General features: G+C 43.2%; 1 protein-coding gene across 2 annotated transcripts in view; it reads left to right on the top strand.

The window, feature by feature from the left end:
• ar (androgen receptor) overlaps positions 1-19,009 on the top strand; it is a 220,405-nt gene that overhangs the window by 175,691 nt on the left and 25,705 nt on the right. For both annotated transcript variants that reach the window (XM_060912283.1, XM_060912282.1), the window contains exon 4: positions 8,779-9,075. In XM_060912283.1, coding sequence (XP_060768266.1) covers positions 8,779-9,075 — 297 coding nt within the window. The remainder of the gene's footprint in view (positions 1-8,778; positions 9,076-19,009) is intronic.

Raw genomic sequence — 19,009 nt, 5'->3', positions numbered from 1 at the left:
TTGAACATCATGGTGTATTGTGCTGCTTATGGTTGCAATAATTCCAATGGGAAATGCCCTGGAGTAAGTTTTTTTGCATTCCCCAAGGACCCGAAGCTGAGGAAAGTGTGGGCTCACTACTGCCGTAGAAAAAACTTTGCACCTACTGTTTCCCACAAACTGTGCTCGGACCATTTCACTGAGGATTCTTTCAACATGAATACTCAGGTACTGAGCGATATTAATTGCCAAGCCAAATTTAAGAGGCCGTATAGCCGGGTTCATGGAGGCAGTGATAGCGCCATAATATACAGGGCCTAACATTCCTACAACTGTAGAGACAGTCAAGAAATCCTGTAACATTAATGGACATTTAAATAGGAACAGTCCACCGTACTTCCATAATGAAATATGCTCTTACCTGAATTGAGACGAGCTGATCCGTACCTCTCCGAGCTTTGCGCGACCTCCCAGTCAGTCAGACGCGCTGTCACTCCTGTTAGCAATGTAGCTAGGCTCAGCATGGCCAATGGTATTTTTTGGGGCTGTAGTTAGATGCGACCAAACTCTTCCGCGTTTTTCCTGTTTACATAGGTTTATATGACCAGTGACATGAAACAAGTTCAGTTACACAAATTGAAACGTGGCGATTTTCTATGCTATGGAAAGTCCGCACTATAATGACAGGCGTACTAACACCTTCTGCGCGCTTCGGCAGCGCATTGATACCTTCACTCGGAGTTGTACCATTATTTTTTAGACAGGGCGGACGGACCAGGGCATTCGTCCGCCTGGCCGTGCCCGACGAGGGGCGCTCTCGGCCGGCTTGGGAGGCAGACGGCAGCCCCTCCTGGAAGTGTGGTTTTACCATGGGCCTCATGCGGAAAAATGCCAAGGTGCATTCACTAAGCGACTGAAAGCCGAGGTAAGGATTAGTATTATAATTTTGGGTGTATCAATTATTGATTATCATAATTCTGACTCGTTTTGCCATTTTGAATGTTTTCATCTCGGACTCTGGAAGCATTGTATCTCAATCAATCTCGAAAAATATCAGCAAAAAAAAAACTAGCTTGCAACGGACTTTAGCTAGATCTATGATGAACTTTCAATGTATGATACAAAAATAATACTTCTTTCAACAGATCATTAGCCTTTGAGCGGAATTATTTTTAACTTACCAGGAAGTGTTATCCAGCCGACCGCTTTCAGTTTCATGGGGATTGAATGAACTCTCGCTCTCAGAATCATCTGACCCGTCAGAGTAAAGACAAGATCCATGTTCATGTGAATTTCCAGCTATCGGTTTGAATTGATAGGGTCTAACTTCACAGCTCTGTGAAACATCGGGAATGTCACTGTCGATGGTGTCCATTTCGGTAACCTGTTTACATTAGATTCCCAAGCGCTGGCTCCTTGGAAAGTTTTTGTGACGTCACGGGTCACGTGACCACCTAGCTCATTAACGAATCCTTGTTTTACGCTGATGTATAAAAAAGTTGAATAATGTGATGATTTTCACATTTTTGACGCCCTGCAGTGATTTAGATGGCATTTCTAATGTCCTTTATACATAATTATACCCAGAAAAAAATCCATGTCCCATATCCTTTAAGGCCACTTCAGTCATTCCAGCTGGTCCAGGGAATTGAACCAACAACCTTTTGGTCCCAAAGCTGCTTCTTTAACCATTAGGCCATGACTGAAAGTAATTCTACTTTAATTATTAGGCTTAGATTTTACTGGTTACATTTAGAACTGCAGTTTTTAGCACTAACTCGGTTTTACTTTGGGACGTTTTTAGTACTTTCATTCACAACAGAAACATATTTCAGTGGAAATTACAGTTTTTTGTAAACTAAGTGCCTCTGATTTTATCCATCAAAAATGTCCTTTCCGGAAAGCACTGACCGTATGATGAGATTGTAAATGATTTTTTAGGAAAGTATTTATCTCTTTAGAAGCAGAAGACTCTGCTATTGCTCAGTAAAAACAGGACCTGAAAGAGGTGTGAGACACTTCTGCAGCGGAGCTTTACATGTGGTTGAAATGTGAGTCCTTCAGAAAGTGTCCTCTCTGGAAAACCACGAGGATCGTCCTCACTTCAGCTGTTATTACAGTCACCACCGTGTCCACACACCGCTACACAGGACAGGAAAGTCTGTCCTTAACACACATCACAGACATTTCACCAGCTTTTCACTTTGTCACGTTACCCTTGTGGACTATAAGAAATGTGTCAGTTTTAGAAATGCACTCTCGGCCTCTTCTCACCACGGTCCATGCCCAGGGCCGGATTAACATGGCCAGGGGCCCCCTAGGCTACAAGTTGCTGTAGCCCCCCCCCCGTCCACCACCATCTTATCCCATCTACCTGTAAAGAACTGTCTATTTTCTACATTTTAAAGTTTTTTTTTCATTATTAAACTTTGTACAGCTGGGCCAGCAAAAACAGAACACCAAAAACTATAAGGTTTCGACTGACAACAACTTATCACAACTTATGCAACTGTCAATTGAAACTAGTGGCAGTGGCACATTCATCCACAAATGGGACGGGGTCTGAAAGGGATGGTCCTTCACCCTCACCAGAGCTAGTAGTACTACTGGCTGCAGCTGCAGCTAACATAACGTTTGCTACGCTAGTGTCATGATGACTTGCACTTGCCAGTTGGGTTTCATTAAGTTTAAAAAACCCTGTTAGTTTGGGTATATTGCTCAATAGAGCTTTATCACGTTGGGCTTTTTGCCGTTGCGCCTTGCGCTTTTGAGCACCGCTCTCGTATTTTCTGTCACACATGTTCACTGTTCAACTGTGTAGTGACATCGCGCGTGACGTCTAACGTTTATATATGGAAGGCGGATTTGCCTCACCCAATCAGCGTCCGTTTATTTAAATATTCATTTTGAGCCAATGAATATGAAGGGTTTTTTTTCTTTTGACCAATTGGGGGCCCTCCTGCAAGGCGGGGGGCGTGGGGGCCCCTAGGCTGAAGCCATATGAAGCCTGTGCGGTGATCCGGGCGTGTCCATGCCCAGTCCCGAACCTGTAGCTCTGAAACTCTGCGTGGTTCATTTCCATCTCAGAAAGTTAATTTTGGCAGCAAAGAAACACAAAAACCTGAGGTCTGACTTTTAGACTGTTGTGGACCTGAAAAGGTTCCCCTGATTGTGAAACGTCCCTCTGAGAAATCAGCACTCAACACTTTTCTCTCTCACGTCTCTGTGTTTAAATGGGTTTCCATGTTTACGTCGAGGACAAAACAAATCAGCGTTTTGTTTTCTGGTGCCTGCCAAAAAAATGATTGCAGCCCTGCAAGGATCTCTTGCCTCTGCTTAAACAGAAGCTTTACGGTTTAGCGTCTGTCTCAGCAAAAGAGTTACGAGACACTCAGATTTGTTTTGACAAGAATTTCAGACTCTTGGCCTTTGCACCCGCTATAAATAGCTCAGTTTCATCTTCTTTGCTCAATTTTTTTTGAAATCCCTTGACCTGATTTCATGAAAAGCTGTTTGGTTGCAGGGAAAATACATTTTCACCAAGAGAAAAGAAAAAGAGGAGGAGGAGCCATGGTCCACTTCAGCGACGTGCATTTATCTCCAGCCGAGTTCTCCCACACACCTGCGAGTAATCAGTCAGGAAGACATAACACATGGTTTTGACGTCAGTAGTTTCTCAAATCCAAATGGACTCAGGATGAGTCAGTTTCAACAAACCAGCCGTGTGTGGGGGAGGGGCCATCATGAAGAATATATATACAGTGCACGAGTTTGGAGGAAATGATGTATAGTTTTGAGAAAGCAATAAAAAGAAGATGAGTGAGAGAGTGAGCGATGAAAGGATATTTACAACCCAAACAAGCAGTGAAGTCAAGTTTATTTATGAAGCTCATTTAAACACAATAGATGTTTACTAAAGTGAAGGTTAATGATTTCAAGCTGAAAAAGTGAAACATAGGGGTCCAAGCACTTGAGAAACAAAGAGGTGTTCAAGTCGGTGCATGATGAATCCCATTTTATTTGAAAACACATCAGTTTATTGCGTGTTCTACAAACAAAGCCTTTAATCAGTGTGAAAACTAGCATTTGGTCAGATGTACTTTTAGTCACTGTGTCCCAGAATGTGTTTGATGGTTAGATCCAAAAATAAAATAAAATATCTCATCTCAGTAATGGCTGTACAGTTGTACACATGGAGACGAGACAAAACGTTTGGGGGTTCCTCAGCTTGCCCATGGAGAACCTGTATTCCAAGTCACATCACCTGCCTGATCCATCCTGATACCCTACGTCTGGCTGGAGTCTCATCACATCGCTCCTGTGGAGGACGGCCCCGTAGGGACAGTCGAAAGACACACCTCGAAGACGCTCTGGACTCTTACAGTTTTGCTCTGATGGTTTCGGACTCCAATCCCCACGATAACTTTAGGACTGCAGCTGTCATGAAGAGTTTTACACTCAAGTCTCCATCAATGAACAGTTTATACACTACCGTTCAAAAGTTTGGGGTCACCCAGACAATTTTGTGTTTTCCATGAAAAGTCACACTTTTATTTCCCACCATAAGTTGTAAAATGAATAGAAAATATAGTCGAGACATTTTTCTGGCCATTTTGAGCATTTAATCGACCCCACAAATGTGATGCTCCAGAAACTCAATCTGCTCAAAGGAAGGTCAGTTTTATAGCTTCTCTAAAGAGCTCAACTGTTTTCAGCTGTGCTAACATGATTGTACAAGGGTTTTCTAATCATCCATTAGCCTTCTGAGGCAATGAGCAAACACATTGTACCATTAGAACACTGGAGTGAGAGTTGCTGGAAATGGGCCTCTATACACCTATGGAGATATTGCACCAAAAACCAGACATTTGCAGCTAGAATAGTCATTTACCACATTAGCAATGTATAGAGTGGATTTCTGATTAGTTTAAAGTGATCTTCGTTGAAAAGAACAGTGCTTTTCTTTCAAAAATAAGGACATTTCAAAGTGACCCCAGACTTTTGAACGGTAGTGTAACTTCAACAAAACAGACTTCCTGTTAAACTCTCGTGAATTTCCTGGTGACACAGTTGTACTTTGTGACTCTAGAGGACACAGTTATAGAAGTGAGTTATTTATAATCACGCTATCCGTTGTCACCCAGATGGGGATTGGTTCTATTTAGAGTCTGGTTCCTCTCGTCTGAGCAAGTTTTTCCTCAACACTGTCACCTCAGGCTTCATCGTTAAGGATAAATACATTTATTAGAGATGATATTATTAGTTCATATGTTTAAATTCTTTATTTTTCTGTAAAGCTGCTCTGCGAGAACGTCTGCTATTTAAAGCGCTATACAAATAAACTGACATCAACGAGGAAAGTTCGTAGTGTTCAGAATCGGGTTACACAGCTGATTCAGAGTGTTTTCTGAGCTCCAGGTTCGGATGATTAAAACCACCTCCGTGTTGTTCGTACTGCCGAGTTTCCCGGATTGTTCTTCAGTAGACGTGTGCTTCAACAGCGTCGAGACCTCCGCCTCCACACAGAAGTTCCGAGTGTAGTTGTGTTTCTGTGTTGTGGCTGGCTGAGTGGACGTTTTAAAATATTTATTCAGTTTTAATTTCACAGTTATCTGAAACATAAAGCAATAAAACAGAAGAACAACAACCACAACACATCGTGTCCTTCTCACCAGATGGCACAGTTATGGTGAATCATGTTCACATGTGGAACGGGTGCAAATGATTAGATTAGATTAGATTGGATTGGATTAGATTAAAGTAGATTAGATTAGATTCGATTGGAAAAGAACTAAAGCAAAGAAAACGCAAACACTTCTCCAGTGGGATCAAAGATGGGCTTTGCAAATGTCAAACTCTTGGCGAGCACCAGCATCGGGAATTTCTTTCAAGCCAAAGAGAAGAGATTGTGTCAAGAAGCCAGTTTTGAAAAAGGAGACGATGCAAACGTCCATCTCGAGTATATATCACGCCAAACATGAGGAACCGTGTGGAAATAGATCAGCCAAGGAGGGCAAATTTAATATCTGAAATAATCCTCATGGTGTAAACACTGAAGAGCTCCATGCTTTCAGACCAGCCAGAATGCATGCGCTGAAGTCCCATCAGAACCCATACGTCGGTGTGAGAGGAGAAAAACAGATGGATTTGCCTTTGAATAAAGCCAAGTGTTTGTGTATTATTTTGCACTTTACAATCCAATGTGAGAACTTGGAGAAAAATCACCCTGGAGGTTGTATAACTGCATGAAGGAGATAATAATCGAGGTGAACATGTGACAGACCTCAAATTGGAGACAGTCTATTTGTTGTTGTGATGAAACTGGAAATAATGAGAAGCGAGAAAGATCAGCATGCTATCATTAAAAGTTATTATGTCATTAAAAGATATTAAAGGTGATGAAGTGACTACCAGCATGTAAATATTTCACCACAGTGAATACAAAAATAAATAATAGCTGTGGTTTTCAGAATTCTAACAGTCACAAACATTTTACAGATTCGATTTCTTGAGCGAATTACGAAATCAGAAAGAGGAGAGTATTACTCATCATCCTGTTAGGATTATCGTGTCATACAGCCACTTAACAGAGTGACTACTGATATCTGCTAAGTGAACGCTCGCCATCATGCCAACATACCAAAGACCGAGAGACGACTGCCAGGCAGTAAAGCTTAAAAACTGCCAACATTCAGCTGCCAAGGACTTCATTCTGCAAACGTGGTTTGGAAAAATGAGGGGCCTTCAAGCCGAGCATAAAAGGCATGTTTACAGAAAGCAACAGAATAGAAAATAAGTACGTTCTGAAAGAGAAAAAAAAATGACCTGCACTGATGTGAGCATCACGTGTTTTTCAGCGTTTTAGACGGATTTGGTTATTTATATGAAGGAGAACAACAGTGAAAAATGTGAGCACGAATGATTTTAAAAATGGCTAACTTATCCAGAAATATATATTTAAAAAAAAAAGAATCACAAGGAGATGGATTTGTTCAACATTGTCTAAGAAAATAAAGCACGTTACTGTACCTTTTGGGGAACACCGTCTCGTTACTGGAGCAAGGTACTGATTTGTACCCTTTATGTCCTGCTTGGAGCATATATGGACCTTTTTTTACCCTAAAAATGTACATATAGTTACTCTGAGGTCTAATAATGAGCCCTTGGGGGTACATTAGTGTAGGCTGTACCTTTGGGGACAGAAATGGACCCCTACTGTCCCCCTGTGTCTAACAGTGTACTGACCTTTCTACAGCAACTGATAGGAATTAGCTAATAAGTTATTCATTCACCATCGCTATTGATAGTCAGCGTTAGATTATGAACATTTAGATAAAAAATACAGCAGTCTAAATATGTGCATCATTTATTTTCTTTGGCTGCTTCACAGATGCTTTTTTTAATTACTCTTTCATCTTTAGTATCTTGGAAACATTGATGTTGTTTACACACTCGGTCTGTAACAATTCACAAAATTCATGATTCGATTTTCCGACAATATTTTGGAAAAAATATTAAATGAAGATTTTTTTTTTCTAAAAAACTGCAACATTTATTTTCCTATTCTTTATCAACTTAAATATTTCTTTTGTGAAAATAAAAAAACCAACAACCTTTCGTTTCATTTTCTTAATAACCAACAATAATTATCGATCCACATTTGTAAAGTTTGGAGTAAAATATAATCATCTATGAACTAAAATATTCATTTTATTAAAAACGAAAACAATTAATCACACATATTCCTTTTCATAATAAACGTTTATGAACATTTGTTCTGCCTCCGTTTTCTTCTCTTTCAGCAGTCTCAAAAGAAAGCGAGAGCTCTGATTTCTCATCTCATCTCATTATCTCTAGCCGCTTTATCCTTCTACAGGGTCGCAGACAAGCTGGATCCTATCCCAGCTGACTACGGGTGAAAGGCGGGGTTCACCCTGGACAAGTCGCCAGGTCATCACAGGGCTGACACATAGACACAGACAACCATTCACACTCACACCTACGGTCAATTTAGAGTCACCAGTTAACCTAACCTGCATGTCTTTGGACTGTGGGAGAAACCGGAGCACCCGGAGGAAACCCACGTGGACACGGGGAGAACATGCAAACTCCACACAGAAAGGCCCTTGCCGGCCCCGGGGCTCGAACCCAGGACCTTCTTGCTGTGAGGCGACAGCGCTAACCACTACACCACCGTGCCGCCCAGCTCTGATTTCTCATTAAATCTATTTGTACAGTCACACAGCAGCTCTTTCACATTTCACAGCTGTGTTTTTGTGTTTTCTCAGCATTAGCGCTGTTACTTCTGCCTACAGTGAAGTCACGTGCATTCTTGTTATTGTACATTATTGTGCCCTCTGCTGTCTAAACAATGAAATTACAGTGAGGAATCACTAAGGAACTGTGCAGCCTGATAATAATCATCATTCATTTTTATTTCATTGATTTGAAACATCATAAAATTGTATCGTCATTTATTGTCGCACGATATATTGTTCCATGTGAATTACATACGGTATGATGTCACTGAGATAGCGTTTGGGGTGAGGTTTAGTCGAATTTCTATATAATGTCAGATAACATCGAGTAGCTTTCTGAACTTCAAATTGTATGCAAAGTTTGTCAACAGCTGTTATTTTGCCCAATGAATAATCCAGAGGTTTATCTTTACGTTGTACACAATACGAGGTGTGCGACTACGAGGATACGTTTGGGATCGAAACACCAAAAGTGACCAGCACCAGATGAACGTCCTGTACAGTTACAACATTTTAAACGTGTGACTCTTTCTCTTTTTAGCTCGTAAACTGAAGAAGATTGGTCAGCTGAAGGTTCCTGAAGAGGAGGGCGTGGCTTCATCTGCACCATCCAGTTCCAGTACAGTCGAGCTGATCCAGAATCCATCACCCAGCGCGGGTCTGACGTTCCACTCGCAGCTCGTCTTCCTCAGCATCCTGGAGTCCATCGAACCTGAAGTAGTGAACGCCGGGCATGACCACGCACAGCCCGACTCCGCCGCTGCCCTCCTGACCAGCCTCAACGAGCTCGGAGAGAGGCAACTCGTTAAGGTGGTCAAATGGGCCAAAGGACTTCCAGGTGAGTCACAGGAAGCAGCAATGATGGGCGTGTAACAGGACAGGTAACAGGGTAAAGCATGCAGCCAGGTAACCATGGGACAGGGTGGAACAGGTGAGGCGAGAGGCGATATTAAAGTGTACACCAGGTAAACAGGTGATTTACGAGAAGCACATTTTTAAGAAATAGACCAGCGAGGTGTCGGCAGTGAGGTCAAGCTCGATTATAGACCATGTTTACAGGTCACTTCTGTGACAACCTCAAGGATTTATACAACAGTTAACAAGGCTCACAGAACAGGCATCCAAGTGGTTTAGAAATCAAGTGATCAGGTGATTTATAAAGCACAAAATGAATTCAATTGCAATTGAGTCAGTGCAAAAACATTTTAGAGTCCAAACTTTCATGGTTTTGTCTTTTTTTGTTTTTTTCCAGCACAAAATTAAATGTTACAGGAAAACAAAATGTTTGTAATGTATCTGAGCAGCATATTACCACTTTTAAGAGAGCACTTTTCAGATGAAAAATGAAACCATAACGAAGGCTACTGGTGCAAAATTTTGGTGCAAAATGAAGAAGTGAGTGTGACGGTCAAAGTGTCCAGAAGAACTGTGGCTGGTTCTGTGAGATGCTCAGGAAAACCTACAGATCATTTCCGCATAAAACTATTTTTTTTAAAGCAAAGCGTCGTCTCACACCAAATACTGACTTTGTTTCATTCATTATGGCTCACTGATTACTGTTTATAGTATTTTAAAATGTTGAAACATTTCATTTCATTTCATTATTTTTAAGCTGTTTTTGGTCGACAGCGTTTACTTGCACATGCCTCAGACTTGGTACAGAACTGTATGTACAAGTAATCACATGAAGTGAGGTGTGTTTGAGCAGGACCTGAAGCAGGATGAAGAAACGCTGCTGCAGTCTAGGTATCGTGTCTTTTTTTTTTTTTTTTTAGTCTTTTAGTTTTTCTGGTGTGTATTTATTTTCTTTCTTTGACTTTAGCGCTTTTTTTAAGAGTTTTTCTTTTAGTCTTTCTGGTGTGTATTTATATTCTATGGATATTTCTGGTGTCAACATGCAGCGCAGCGGAGATTTTTGTGGTTATACTCGGGAACAACTGCTCGCCCTACGACTGAGGGGACACGAGGGCATTGTCCACTCAATACCTGCGGAACTGAGGAGGAGGTACCGGGGCTGCAGAGCCAGGGCCAAGTGCAAGGCTAAGAAGATGGAGGGGTGGTGGAGGTACAAACCTTCGGTTCCGTCAGTGCTTATGGGGAATGTGAACTCGCTAACCAAAAAAACTGATGAGCTGGCAGGACTGGTGAAAACCCAGAGGCTCTACAGGGAGTCTAGTTTGTTGTGTTTCATGGAGACGTGGCTTAACAGCGACACACCGGATTTTAATGTGGAGCTACCTGGATTCACGACAGTGAGAGCGGACAGGGAAGCGAAGCTGAGTGCCAAGCGGAAAGGTGGGGGACTCGCACTCTTTATTAACACCAGATGGTGCAACCCGGGACACGTAAACGTTAAGGTGATCATCTGCTGCCGGGACATTGAACTCTTAGCGGTGAATCTCCGACCGCATGCCATTTTCACCTGTGTTTACATTCTTCTGCGTACGAACGCGCAGGCCGCATGTGATGTCATTCACTCCACCATAGCAGCGCTGCAGACACAACACCCCGAGGCTTTCTTTGCAATCTCTGGGGATTTTAACCATGTCGCTCTGGACTCCACTCTCCCTGCCTTTCATCAGTTTGTGGACTGTCCCACTAGGTAAAACAGGACCATAGACCTATTGTATGCCAATGTAAGGGACGCATACAGGGCATTCCCACTACCACCGTTGGGGGGATCTGACCATAATCTGGTTCTCCTACAGCCTCAGTACAAACCAATGGTTCTGAGGCAGCCCACCACCATGCGTTCAGTCAGGGCCTGGTCTCCCGAGGCAGAGGAAACTCTTAAGGACTGCTTCAAGATGACCGATTGGAATGTACTGTTAGACCCGCATGGGGAGGACATTGAGGAGGTGACACACTGCGTAACAGACTACTTGAACTTTTGCAGGGACGTTGTTGTTCCCACAAAAACTGTACGCTGCTTTTCAAACAACAAGCCCTGGATTACCAGTGAAGTTAAGGGCCTCCTCAACCAAAAGAAGAGGGCGTTCAAAGACAGAGACAGGTCAGAGCTGAAGCGTGTACAGGGGGAACTCAAAGTCCGGCTAAAAGAGGCCAAGGAGTCATACAGGAAAAAGGTGGAACAGAAGCTGCAAGAAAACAACATGAAGGAGGTCTGGGATGGGATGAAAACCATCACAGGCTACAAGAAGAACAGTGGCAGCTCAGCAGATGGGGGCATGGACAGGGCAAACCAGTTTAACCACTTCTTCAACAGGTTTGATTGTCCTGCTCCTGCTGCCCCCTTCTTCCCTCCTCCTGCAGCAGTTGTCACCTCGTCACCATCACCATCACCAGCAGATCAGCCCTCACCCCCATCACCAACATCATCAGCATAAGAGCCATCAACACCTCCTGCAGACGGAATACACATCCACTCCCCCAGTCCCCCCATCTTCACCGCAGACCAAGTCAGGAGAGAGCTGAGGAGACTCCACCCCAGGAAGGCAGCAGGCCCAGACAAGGTGTGTCCCAGGATGCTGAGGGCCTGCACTGCCCAACTGGGGGAGCCCCTCCAACACATCTTTAACCTGAGCCTTCGCCTCAGGAGGGTTCCTGTCATGTGGAAGACGTCGTGCCTCATTCCAGTTCCTAAGAAAACACATCCAAAGGAACTGAATGACTACAGGCCGGTCACCTTGACATCACATGTGATGAAGACAATGGAGCGACTGCTGCTGAACTTCCTCAGACCCCAGGTCCACCATGCTGAGGACCCACTGCAGTTTGTGTACTGGGAGAAGGTGGGAGTGGATGACGCCATCCTCTATCTTCTGCACAGGACTCACTCTCATCTGGACAAGGGGAGCGGCACAGTGAGAATCATGTTTTTTGACTTCTCAAGTGCCTTTAACACCATCCAGCCCCTTCTACTGAGAGATAAGCTGCAGGAGATGGAGGTGGACACACATCTGGTCCCCTGGTTCACAGACTACCTCACCAGGAGACCACAACATGTCAGGCTCAGGGACGGCATTTCTGACACGGTGATCAGCAGCACGGGAGCACCACAGGGGACTGTGCTCTCTCCAATTCCGTTCACTCTACACATCAGACCTCAAATACAACTCAGAGTCTTGCCACATGCAGAAGTTCTCGGACGATACTGCAATTGTGGGATGTGTTCATGATGGACAGAAGGAGGAGTACAGGAGCCTGATACAGGACTTTGTGTTGTGGTGTAAATCCAACCACCTGCAGCTGAACACTGGCAAAACAAAAGAAATGCTTGTGGACTTTAGAAGGTCCAGGCTGACTCTGCAGCTGATCTCTATTGAGGGGGTCGATGTGGAGATGGTCAGGACCTACAAGTACCTGGGTGTACATCTGGATGACAAGCTGGACTGGACAGTGAACACTGATACCCTCTACAGGAAGACTCTACTTCCTGAGGAGGCTCGGGTCCTTCAGGATCTGCCAAAAACTGCTGCTGATGTTCTACCAGTCTGTGGTAGCCAGTGTCCTCTTCTGTGCTGTAGTGTGTTGGGGAGGCAGCATTAAGAAGAGAGACGCTGGACGGCTCGACAGGCTGGTGAGGAAAGCTGGCTCTGTGCTGGGAACTGAGCTGGAGTCCCTTACATTAGTGGCAGAGCGAAGGGCCCTGAGCAAACTGCTCTCAATCATGGACAACGTTCACCACCCTCTGCACGGCGCCATCATCAGGCAGAGGAGCTCGTTCAGTGGCAGACTGTTGTCCCTGCCCTGCACCACGGACAGATTCAGGAAGTCTTTTGTCCCTCGGGCCATTAGACTGTTCAACTCCTCCCAGCTCAGCAAAAATAAGACTCTGTGACTCTGCTGGACTCAGGACTAGTTACGCTGCTCTTTCATGTCCATTGCACTTTTCTGCTGCTTACATAGATGTACATTATATGCATAGATGGGTTTATACAGAGATTTGTAGATTAGCCGGTATGTTGTACTTTACCTTATTATATGCTGTTATATTGTACCTACTTACTTATATATTATACATACTTCTATATATACACTAACTTAATATTTATATATTAATTTAATATTATATATCGTATACTAGCACACTAGAAAGAAAGAAAGAAAGAAAGAAAGAAAGAAAGAAAGAAAGAAAGAAAGAAAGAAAGAAAGAAAGCACAACTTTATTCATCACACACTTGTGAAATTTCCTCTCTGCATTTAACCATCTGAAGCAGTGAACACACACGTGAGCAATGAGCGCGCACACACACACACCCAGAGCAGTGGGCAGCCATGCTAACAGCGCCCGGAGAGCAGTTGGGAGTTCGGTGCCTCGCTCAAGGGCACCTCAGCCAAGGCCGTCCCATATTAACCTAACCACATGTCTTTGGACTGTGGGGGAAACCGGAGCACCCGGAGGAAACCCACGCGGACACGGGGAGAACATGCAAACTCCGCACAGAAAGGCCCTCGCCGGCCACGGGGCTCGAACCCGGACCTTCTTGCTGTGAGGCGACAGCGCTAACCACTACACCACCGTGCCACTATTACATATACTGTATGTACTGATCTACACTTTATGCCTATCATGTAATATACGATGCTTTTTATCTACCATATACCACTAAACGCACTGCACATGTATGTAACTGTCCACAAAGTATTTGCACTGCTCATTACACGCTAATTTGCACTGTGACTGGTTACTGCCAACTGCACGACCTCACTACCTCCCACACTGAGAGCTGGATATTCTATTACTTGCTCTTATTGGCAATGTTTTATTTCTTTTGGTATTTTGTATTTTAGTTTTTATACGTATAATGCTGTTTAGTTTTTGTATTGATCTTGTGCAATGCGGAAATGTTACTGGATACCTTGAATTTCCCTCTTGGATTAATAAAGTATCTATCTATCTATCTATCTATCTATCTATCTATCTATCTATCTATCTATCTATCTATCTATCTATACAGCATAATGGAGGGACTTTTTTATTTGTTTGTTTTTCTTTTATAAACTATCTTCGTTGTCAGTAGTGTAAGCATTTATATTGATTACACAGACGTGTGTGTTTTTGCTAATATCCATTATTTCGTGCAAATAAATGAAACCATATAATTACATAAAAGTCCTTTATGACTCACTCACCAAATAATAAAAACTAACAAAAAAAATCAAAGTAACCACACACCAGCACTTAGGTTCAGTGGCGTAGCCAGGATTTTTTACATGGGGTGGCCAAAGGGGGGCCAAGGATATACAAGGGGTGGCCATGCTGTGACTAAATAAAGGGGGGGGGGGGGGGGGGGGAGTCCTCCCCCGGGAAATTTTGAATTAGCTAGATTTGATTTCCTGTATTCTGATGTATCTGGTGGAATATCTGGTGCCTAACTCATGAACAAAACCCATGTGAGCCAAGAGGTCAGAAATTAATGTATTAATTTATTTATGTAACATAAAGCATCTGCAGAACAAAGAAACCATCCAACTTGTTTACTCTAGTTAAGCATCAGGATTTTAACGATCACTACTAAAATGCAAAAGTAAAAACTAAAAGATCAGCTGCCCCAGGCACCTGGGAAGCAGTAAGGATATTAGTCAGGCTTGAATAAAGAGTGCTTTTGCTCAGGAAAAGGAAAATACTTGTATACTTAACTCATACATACAACATACAGTATGTAAACACTTACAACATGTTGTGATATTGTCCATTGTAAGTACTGTACAAACAATGTGTTGAGTTACAAAATGTGTTTGTGTGTGTGCGTGTGTGTGTGAGAGAGACAGAGGGGTACGGGGAGAGTGTGTGTGTGTGTGTGTGTGTGTGTGTGTGTGTGTGTGTGTGTGTGTGTGTGTGTGTGTGTGTGTGTGTGTGAGAGAGAGACAGAGGGGTACGGGGAGAGTGTGTGTGTGTGTGTGTGTGTGTGTGTGTGTGTGTGTGTGTGAGAGAGAGACAGAGGGGTACGGGGAGAGTGTGTGTGTGTGTGTGTGTGTGTGTGTGTGTGTGTGTGTGTGTGTGTGTGTGTGAGAGAGACAGAGGGGTACGGGGAGAGTGTGTGTGTGTGTGTGTGTGTGTGTGTGTGTGTGTGTGTGTGTGTGTGAGAGGGGTAGGGGGAGAGTGTGTGTGTGTGTGTGTGTGTGTGTGTGTGTGTGTGTGTGTGTGTGTGTGTGTGAGGGGTAGGGGGAGAGTGTGTGTGTGTGTGTGTGTGTGTGAGAGAGAGGGGTAGGGGGAGAGTGTGTGTGTGTGTGTGTGTGTGTGTGTGTGTGTGTGTGTGTGTGTGTGTGTGTGTGTGTGTGTGAGAGAGACAGAGGGGTAGGGGGAGAGTGTGTGTGTGTGTGTGTGTGTGTGTGTGTGTGTGTGTGTGTGTGTGTGAGAGGGGTAGGGGGAGAGTGTGTGTGTGTGTGTGTGTGTGTGTGTGTGAGAGAGAGGGGTAGGGGGAGAGTGTGTGTGTGTGTGTGTGTGTGTGTGTGTGTGTGTGTGTGTGTGTGTGTGTGTGTGTGAGAGGGGTAGGGGGAGAGTGTGTGTGTGTTGAGAGAATGCATGAGTGTTGTGTATGAGTGTGATGATTATTAATCACTGTGTTCTCCCACCAGTAACACACAACATCTCTATATTTTCATGTAACAGACAAACATTAAGTTTAAAAGTTGTATTCTGCGGTTAGAGTGAGCAAAGTGATTCACAGACAGCTAACTTGCCGACGTAATTTTCTCTTTTGAGTCGTACAGTTGAAAACCACCGACGTTTTGCTTTCTATCTATCTCGTATCTATCTATGTGTGCACACAGCACAAATCCCACTGTAGCCGGATATCTATAAAGACGCATATTTATCTATACGGTTGCATTTACATGTAAACGAAGGTTTCAGTCACCGAAAACGGATACTTTCGAAAACCCCGTGCAGAGTAGAGATTTCTGGAAACTGGGGAGATTTCTGGAACTCTGAATTGTCTGAGGACAGAATTGTAACTGTCTGTCTACAAAGTGAGAACTTGAAGAGAGTATAAGAGATGAATAACTTACATCCCAAATTAGTCGCACGTTCACGTAGTTCGTAGGTTGTTGTGTTGTCGGACTAGAGCATGACTATCTGATACCACCTGCTGCTTGAATGCGCAAAATGTTTATGTGCTACGGTAATATTATGCATCCCCGCACAAACCAAATAGGTGGCACAAAAATCCAGCGGGCGGAACTAACATTTGGTGGGACATATCGGTTTTATAAATTTTATTGTCCGGCCCTGGGGTGGCCAGGGTGGGGCCAAGGCATGCCCTGGGGTGGCCACGCCCCCCCGGCCACCCCTTAGCTCCGCCCTGCTTAGGTTCTGCTTTACTGAGCTCAACACACCTGAGAAAGTAAAATTTTTTTCCTGTTCAAACTTGTGTGTGACTCCTGAAAGGTTCATGCAAACAAAACAAAAAAAACCCTGACAATTTCTAAGAAACTGGTAAATACAGATGCCAAGCTGAAGACAAATCTAGCCAACAGGCATCATTAAGTCGGCATTAAAAACAAAAAAAAAACAAACAGACAGAGCATGAAACATCGTTTCCCTCAGAGGTAGTTAGAAAATATTTAGTACAGGTGACTTTGGGCTGTAATTATGTTTACCACCAACCACTAACCTAACGACTTTAGGTTCCAACATGTTCAGAAACAGTGAAAATGTATCACACTTCAGGAACTCGGAGCAGATGGAAAATTTCCAGGTGACCATCAGAGCCATGTGTGTTAAAAGTAGAAACCAAGTGGAGAGGTGAACGATGACCTTGCTGCGATGGAATTAGAAAAGCACAATTCCGGTGTCAGGATTCTTCCAGTGCGTTTTGTTTTGTTGAGGTTATTTTTTTGCCAATTCATTTTATATTGCTTGGTCCAGATGAATTGCAAGCATTAACAAGTGCCATGTCCCTTCTTCTCCAGGTGAACAAGCTTTTGTTCAAGCAAAAAAAAAAAGATTTACGTTTGTTCCTTTTATACCTTGAAATAATGTTTGTGCAGTGAGTTCCTGTTCTTGCTTACGTTATAGCAGCTATAAACAGTCGTTCCCTCAGCAGCCTCAACTTATTCTCTCTCTTCAAGTTAATAAGACAAAAATAATTGCAACTTCTTCCATCGTGTTACTGAGAAACCGTGAAGAAGAAGAAGAAGTGTAAACTCCTCTGTCCTGAAGACGTTGCAAAACGTCCCCTCTGACTGTTACACAGCGCTCACACTGGAGACTCCTTCCAGACACGTTACACACACATCATTTCTCCTTAGTGATTTTTTTAATCTGTTTATTATTACAGGTTTTTTTAACAATCATTTTCACACTTGTCTCAATACCATGTTCACTTTTTCAAAACACTGAACACATTCACCGTATCCGTCGACTCTGTGAGCTAAACCGAAAATACTTTTATACAAAATGCATTCAGTGACAACTTTTTCCAAAATTCATAATTATCTCCAGGGGCGCTGTTAGGGAGGGAAAAGTAGGATGATTCTAAGGGCCCAGCATTGACAGAGGGCCCTCAGAGGACAATATTAATATTATTACCATGTGTAAGTTAATTTAATTTAAAAATCTTTAATAATTTTGTTTCTTAAAACGAGCAAATACAAAAACCTTCTGGTTTTGGTTTCCATTTTCTGCGAAATTATTAGAACAGATGGTCTTAAATATTTCACCCCCTCCCTATTCATGACATGGTAGTCTTGTGCCAGAGTGTGACACCACGTTAGGTTTGTTGCTTTCCAATCCAGCACTGACGTTAGCTGCACACGGGAGAAGCAGAATTGATGGTGAACCATCATCAGATTGACACCATCATGAAGAAGTTGGGTTACCAGAAACGCAAAGAGTGGGGGAGGAGATTTATATTCTTTCATCGGGCCCAAAATTTCAAGCAGCGCCCCGATTATCTCTCTCAGTCGATATTCACCACCAACAAAATTCTGTACAATTACAACAATTTTTGCAGACATTTAGATCCTCTGTTCAAAGCACTTAACTTTCAGTTCAGAAGTGAGCAAGACTTAAATCACTTTGGATGGAAATGTGCTGCCTTTCAACAAATGAAACTCCTGTAAAACCATGAATTACTGTCAGATTATTCTGATGTGAGCTGAAAGTTAATTCCGTTTATTTGCAGCCTGGTTACCATTTGCACAAGTGAAATTCATAACATTTTTACTCTGAAGTCAGTGGATGGATGAGCTGTTTCAGCTGAAGATCTCCCCAGGTGTTTCTGTTTGTGCCCCGTGAGCACAGATACAGAAGGAGCCATCTTTGGATCACCATTTGCTTTCCTGATGCAGTAGAGTATGGGAGTAAAATGGATGTAGCGAGAGGCAGAGGAAGAAGACGTCAACGCAGAAGAGCGAGAACACTCTCCCCTGCTGTCACTTTGCAGTCTGCCGTCTCCTTCAGATTGTATCTTCGACATAAAATATAGTCCACCTGAGAACACCTTCCTCCACTCTTATGTTGCTCCATGCTCTTCTTTCTTCTTAAACTATGTATTCACTATGGCCATTTCCATCCTCTTTGTGAAATCCACCACAATCTGCCCTTCCACATTTCTCTGCTTCACTCTGTACCTCTCCATCACCTCCTCATCACCTGTTCCCTTCTCCAACATGCCCATTTAGATCTGCTCCAATCACCACTCTTTCCTTTTTTGGCAAACTTTCAACCACTTCATCCAATTCACTCCAGAATTCTTCTTTCTCCTCCATCTCACACCCCACTTGAGGGGCATATGGCCGACACTGTTCATCATCACCTCCTTCGATTTCCAGCTTCACACTCATCACTCTGTCACTCGCGCTCT

The sequence above is a fragment of the Neoarius graeffei genome, chromosome 28, assembly GCF_027579695.1.
Source record: "Neoarius graeffei isolate fNeoGra1 chromosome 28, fNeoGra1.pri, whole genome shotgun sequence".
Classification (NCBI taxonomy): domain Eukaryota; kingdom Metazoa; phylum Chordata; class Actinopteri; order Siluriformes; family Ariidae; genus Neoarius; species Neoarius graeffei.
Note: the sequence above shows the minus strand (reverse complement) of the source record. Positions and strands in the feature narration are given on the sequence as shown.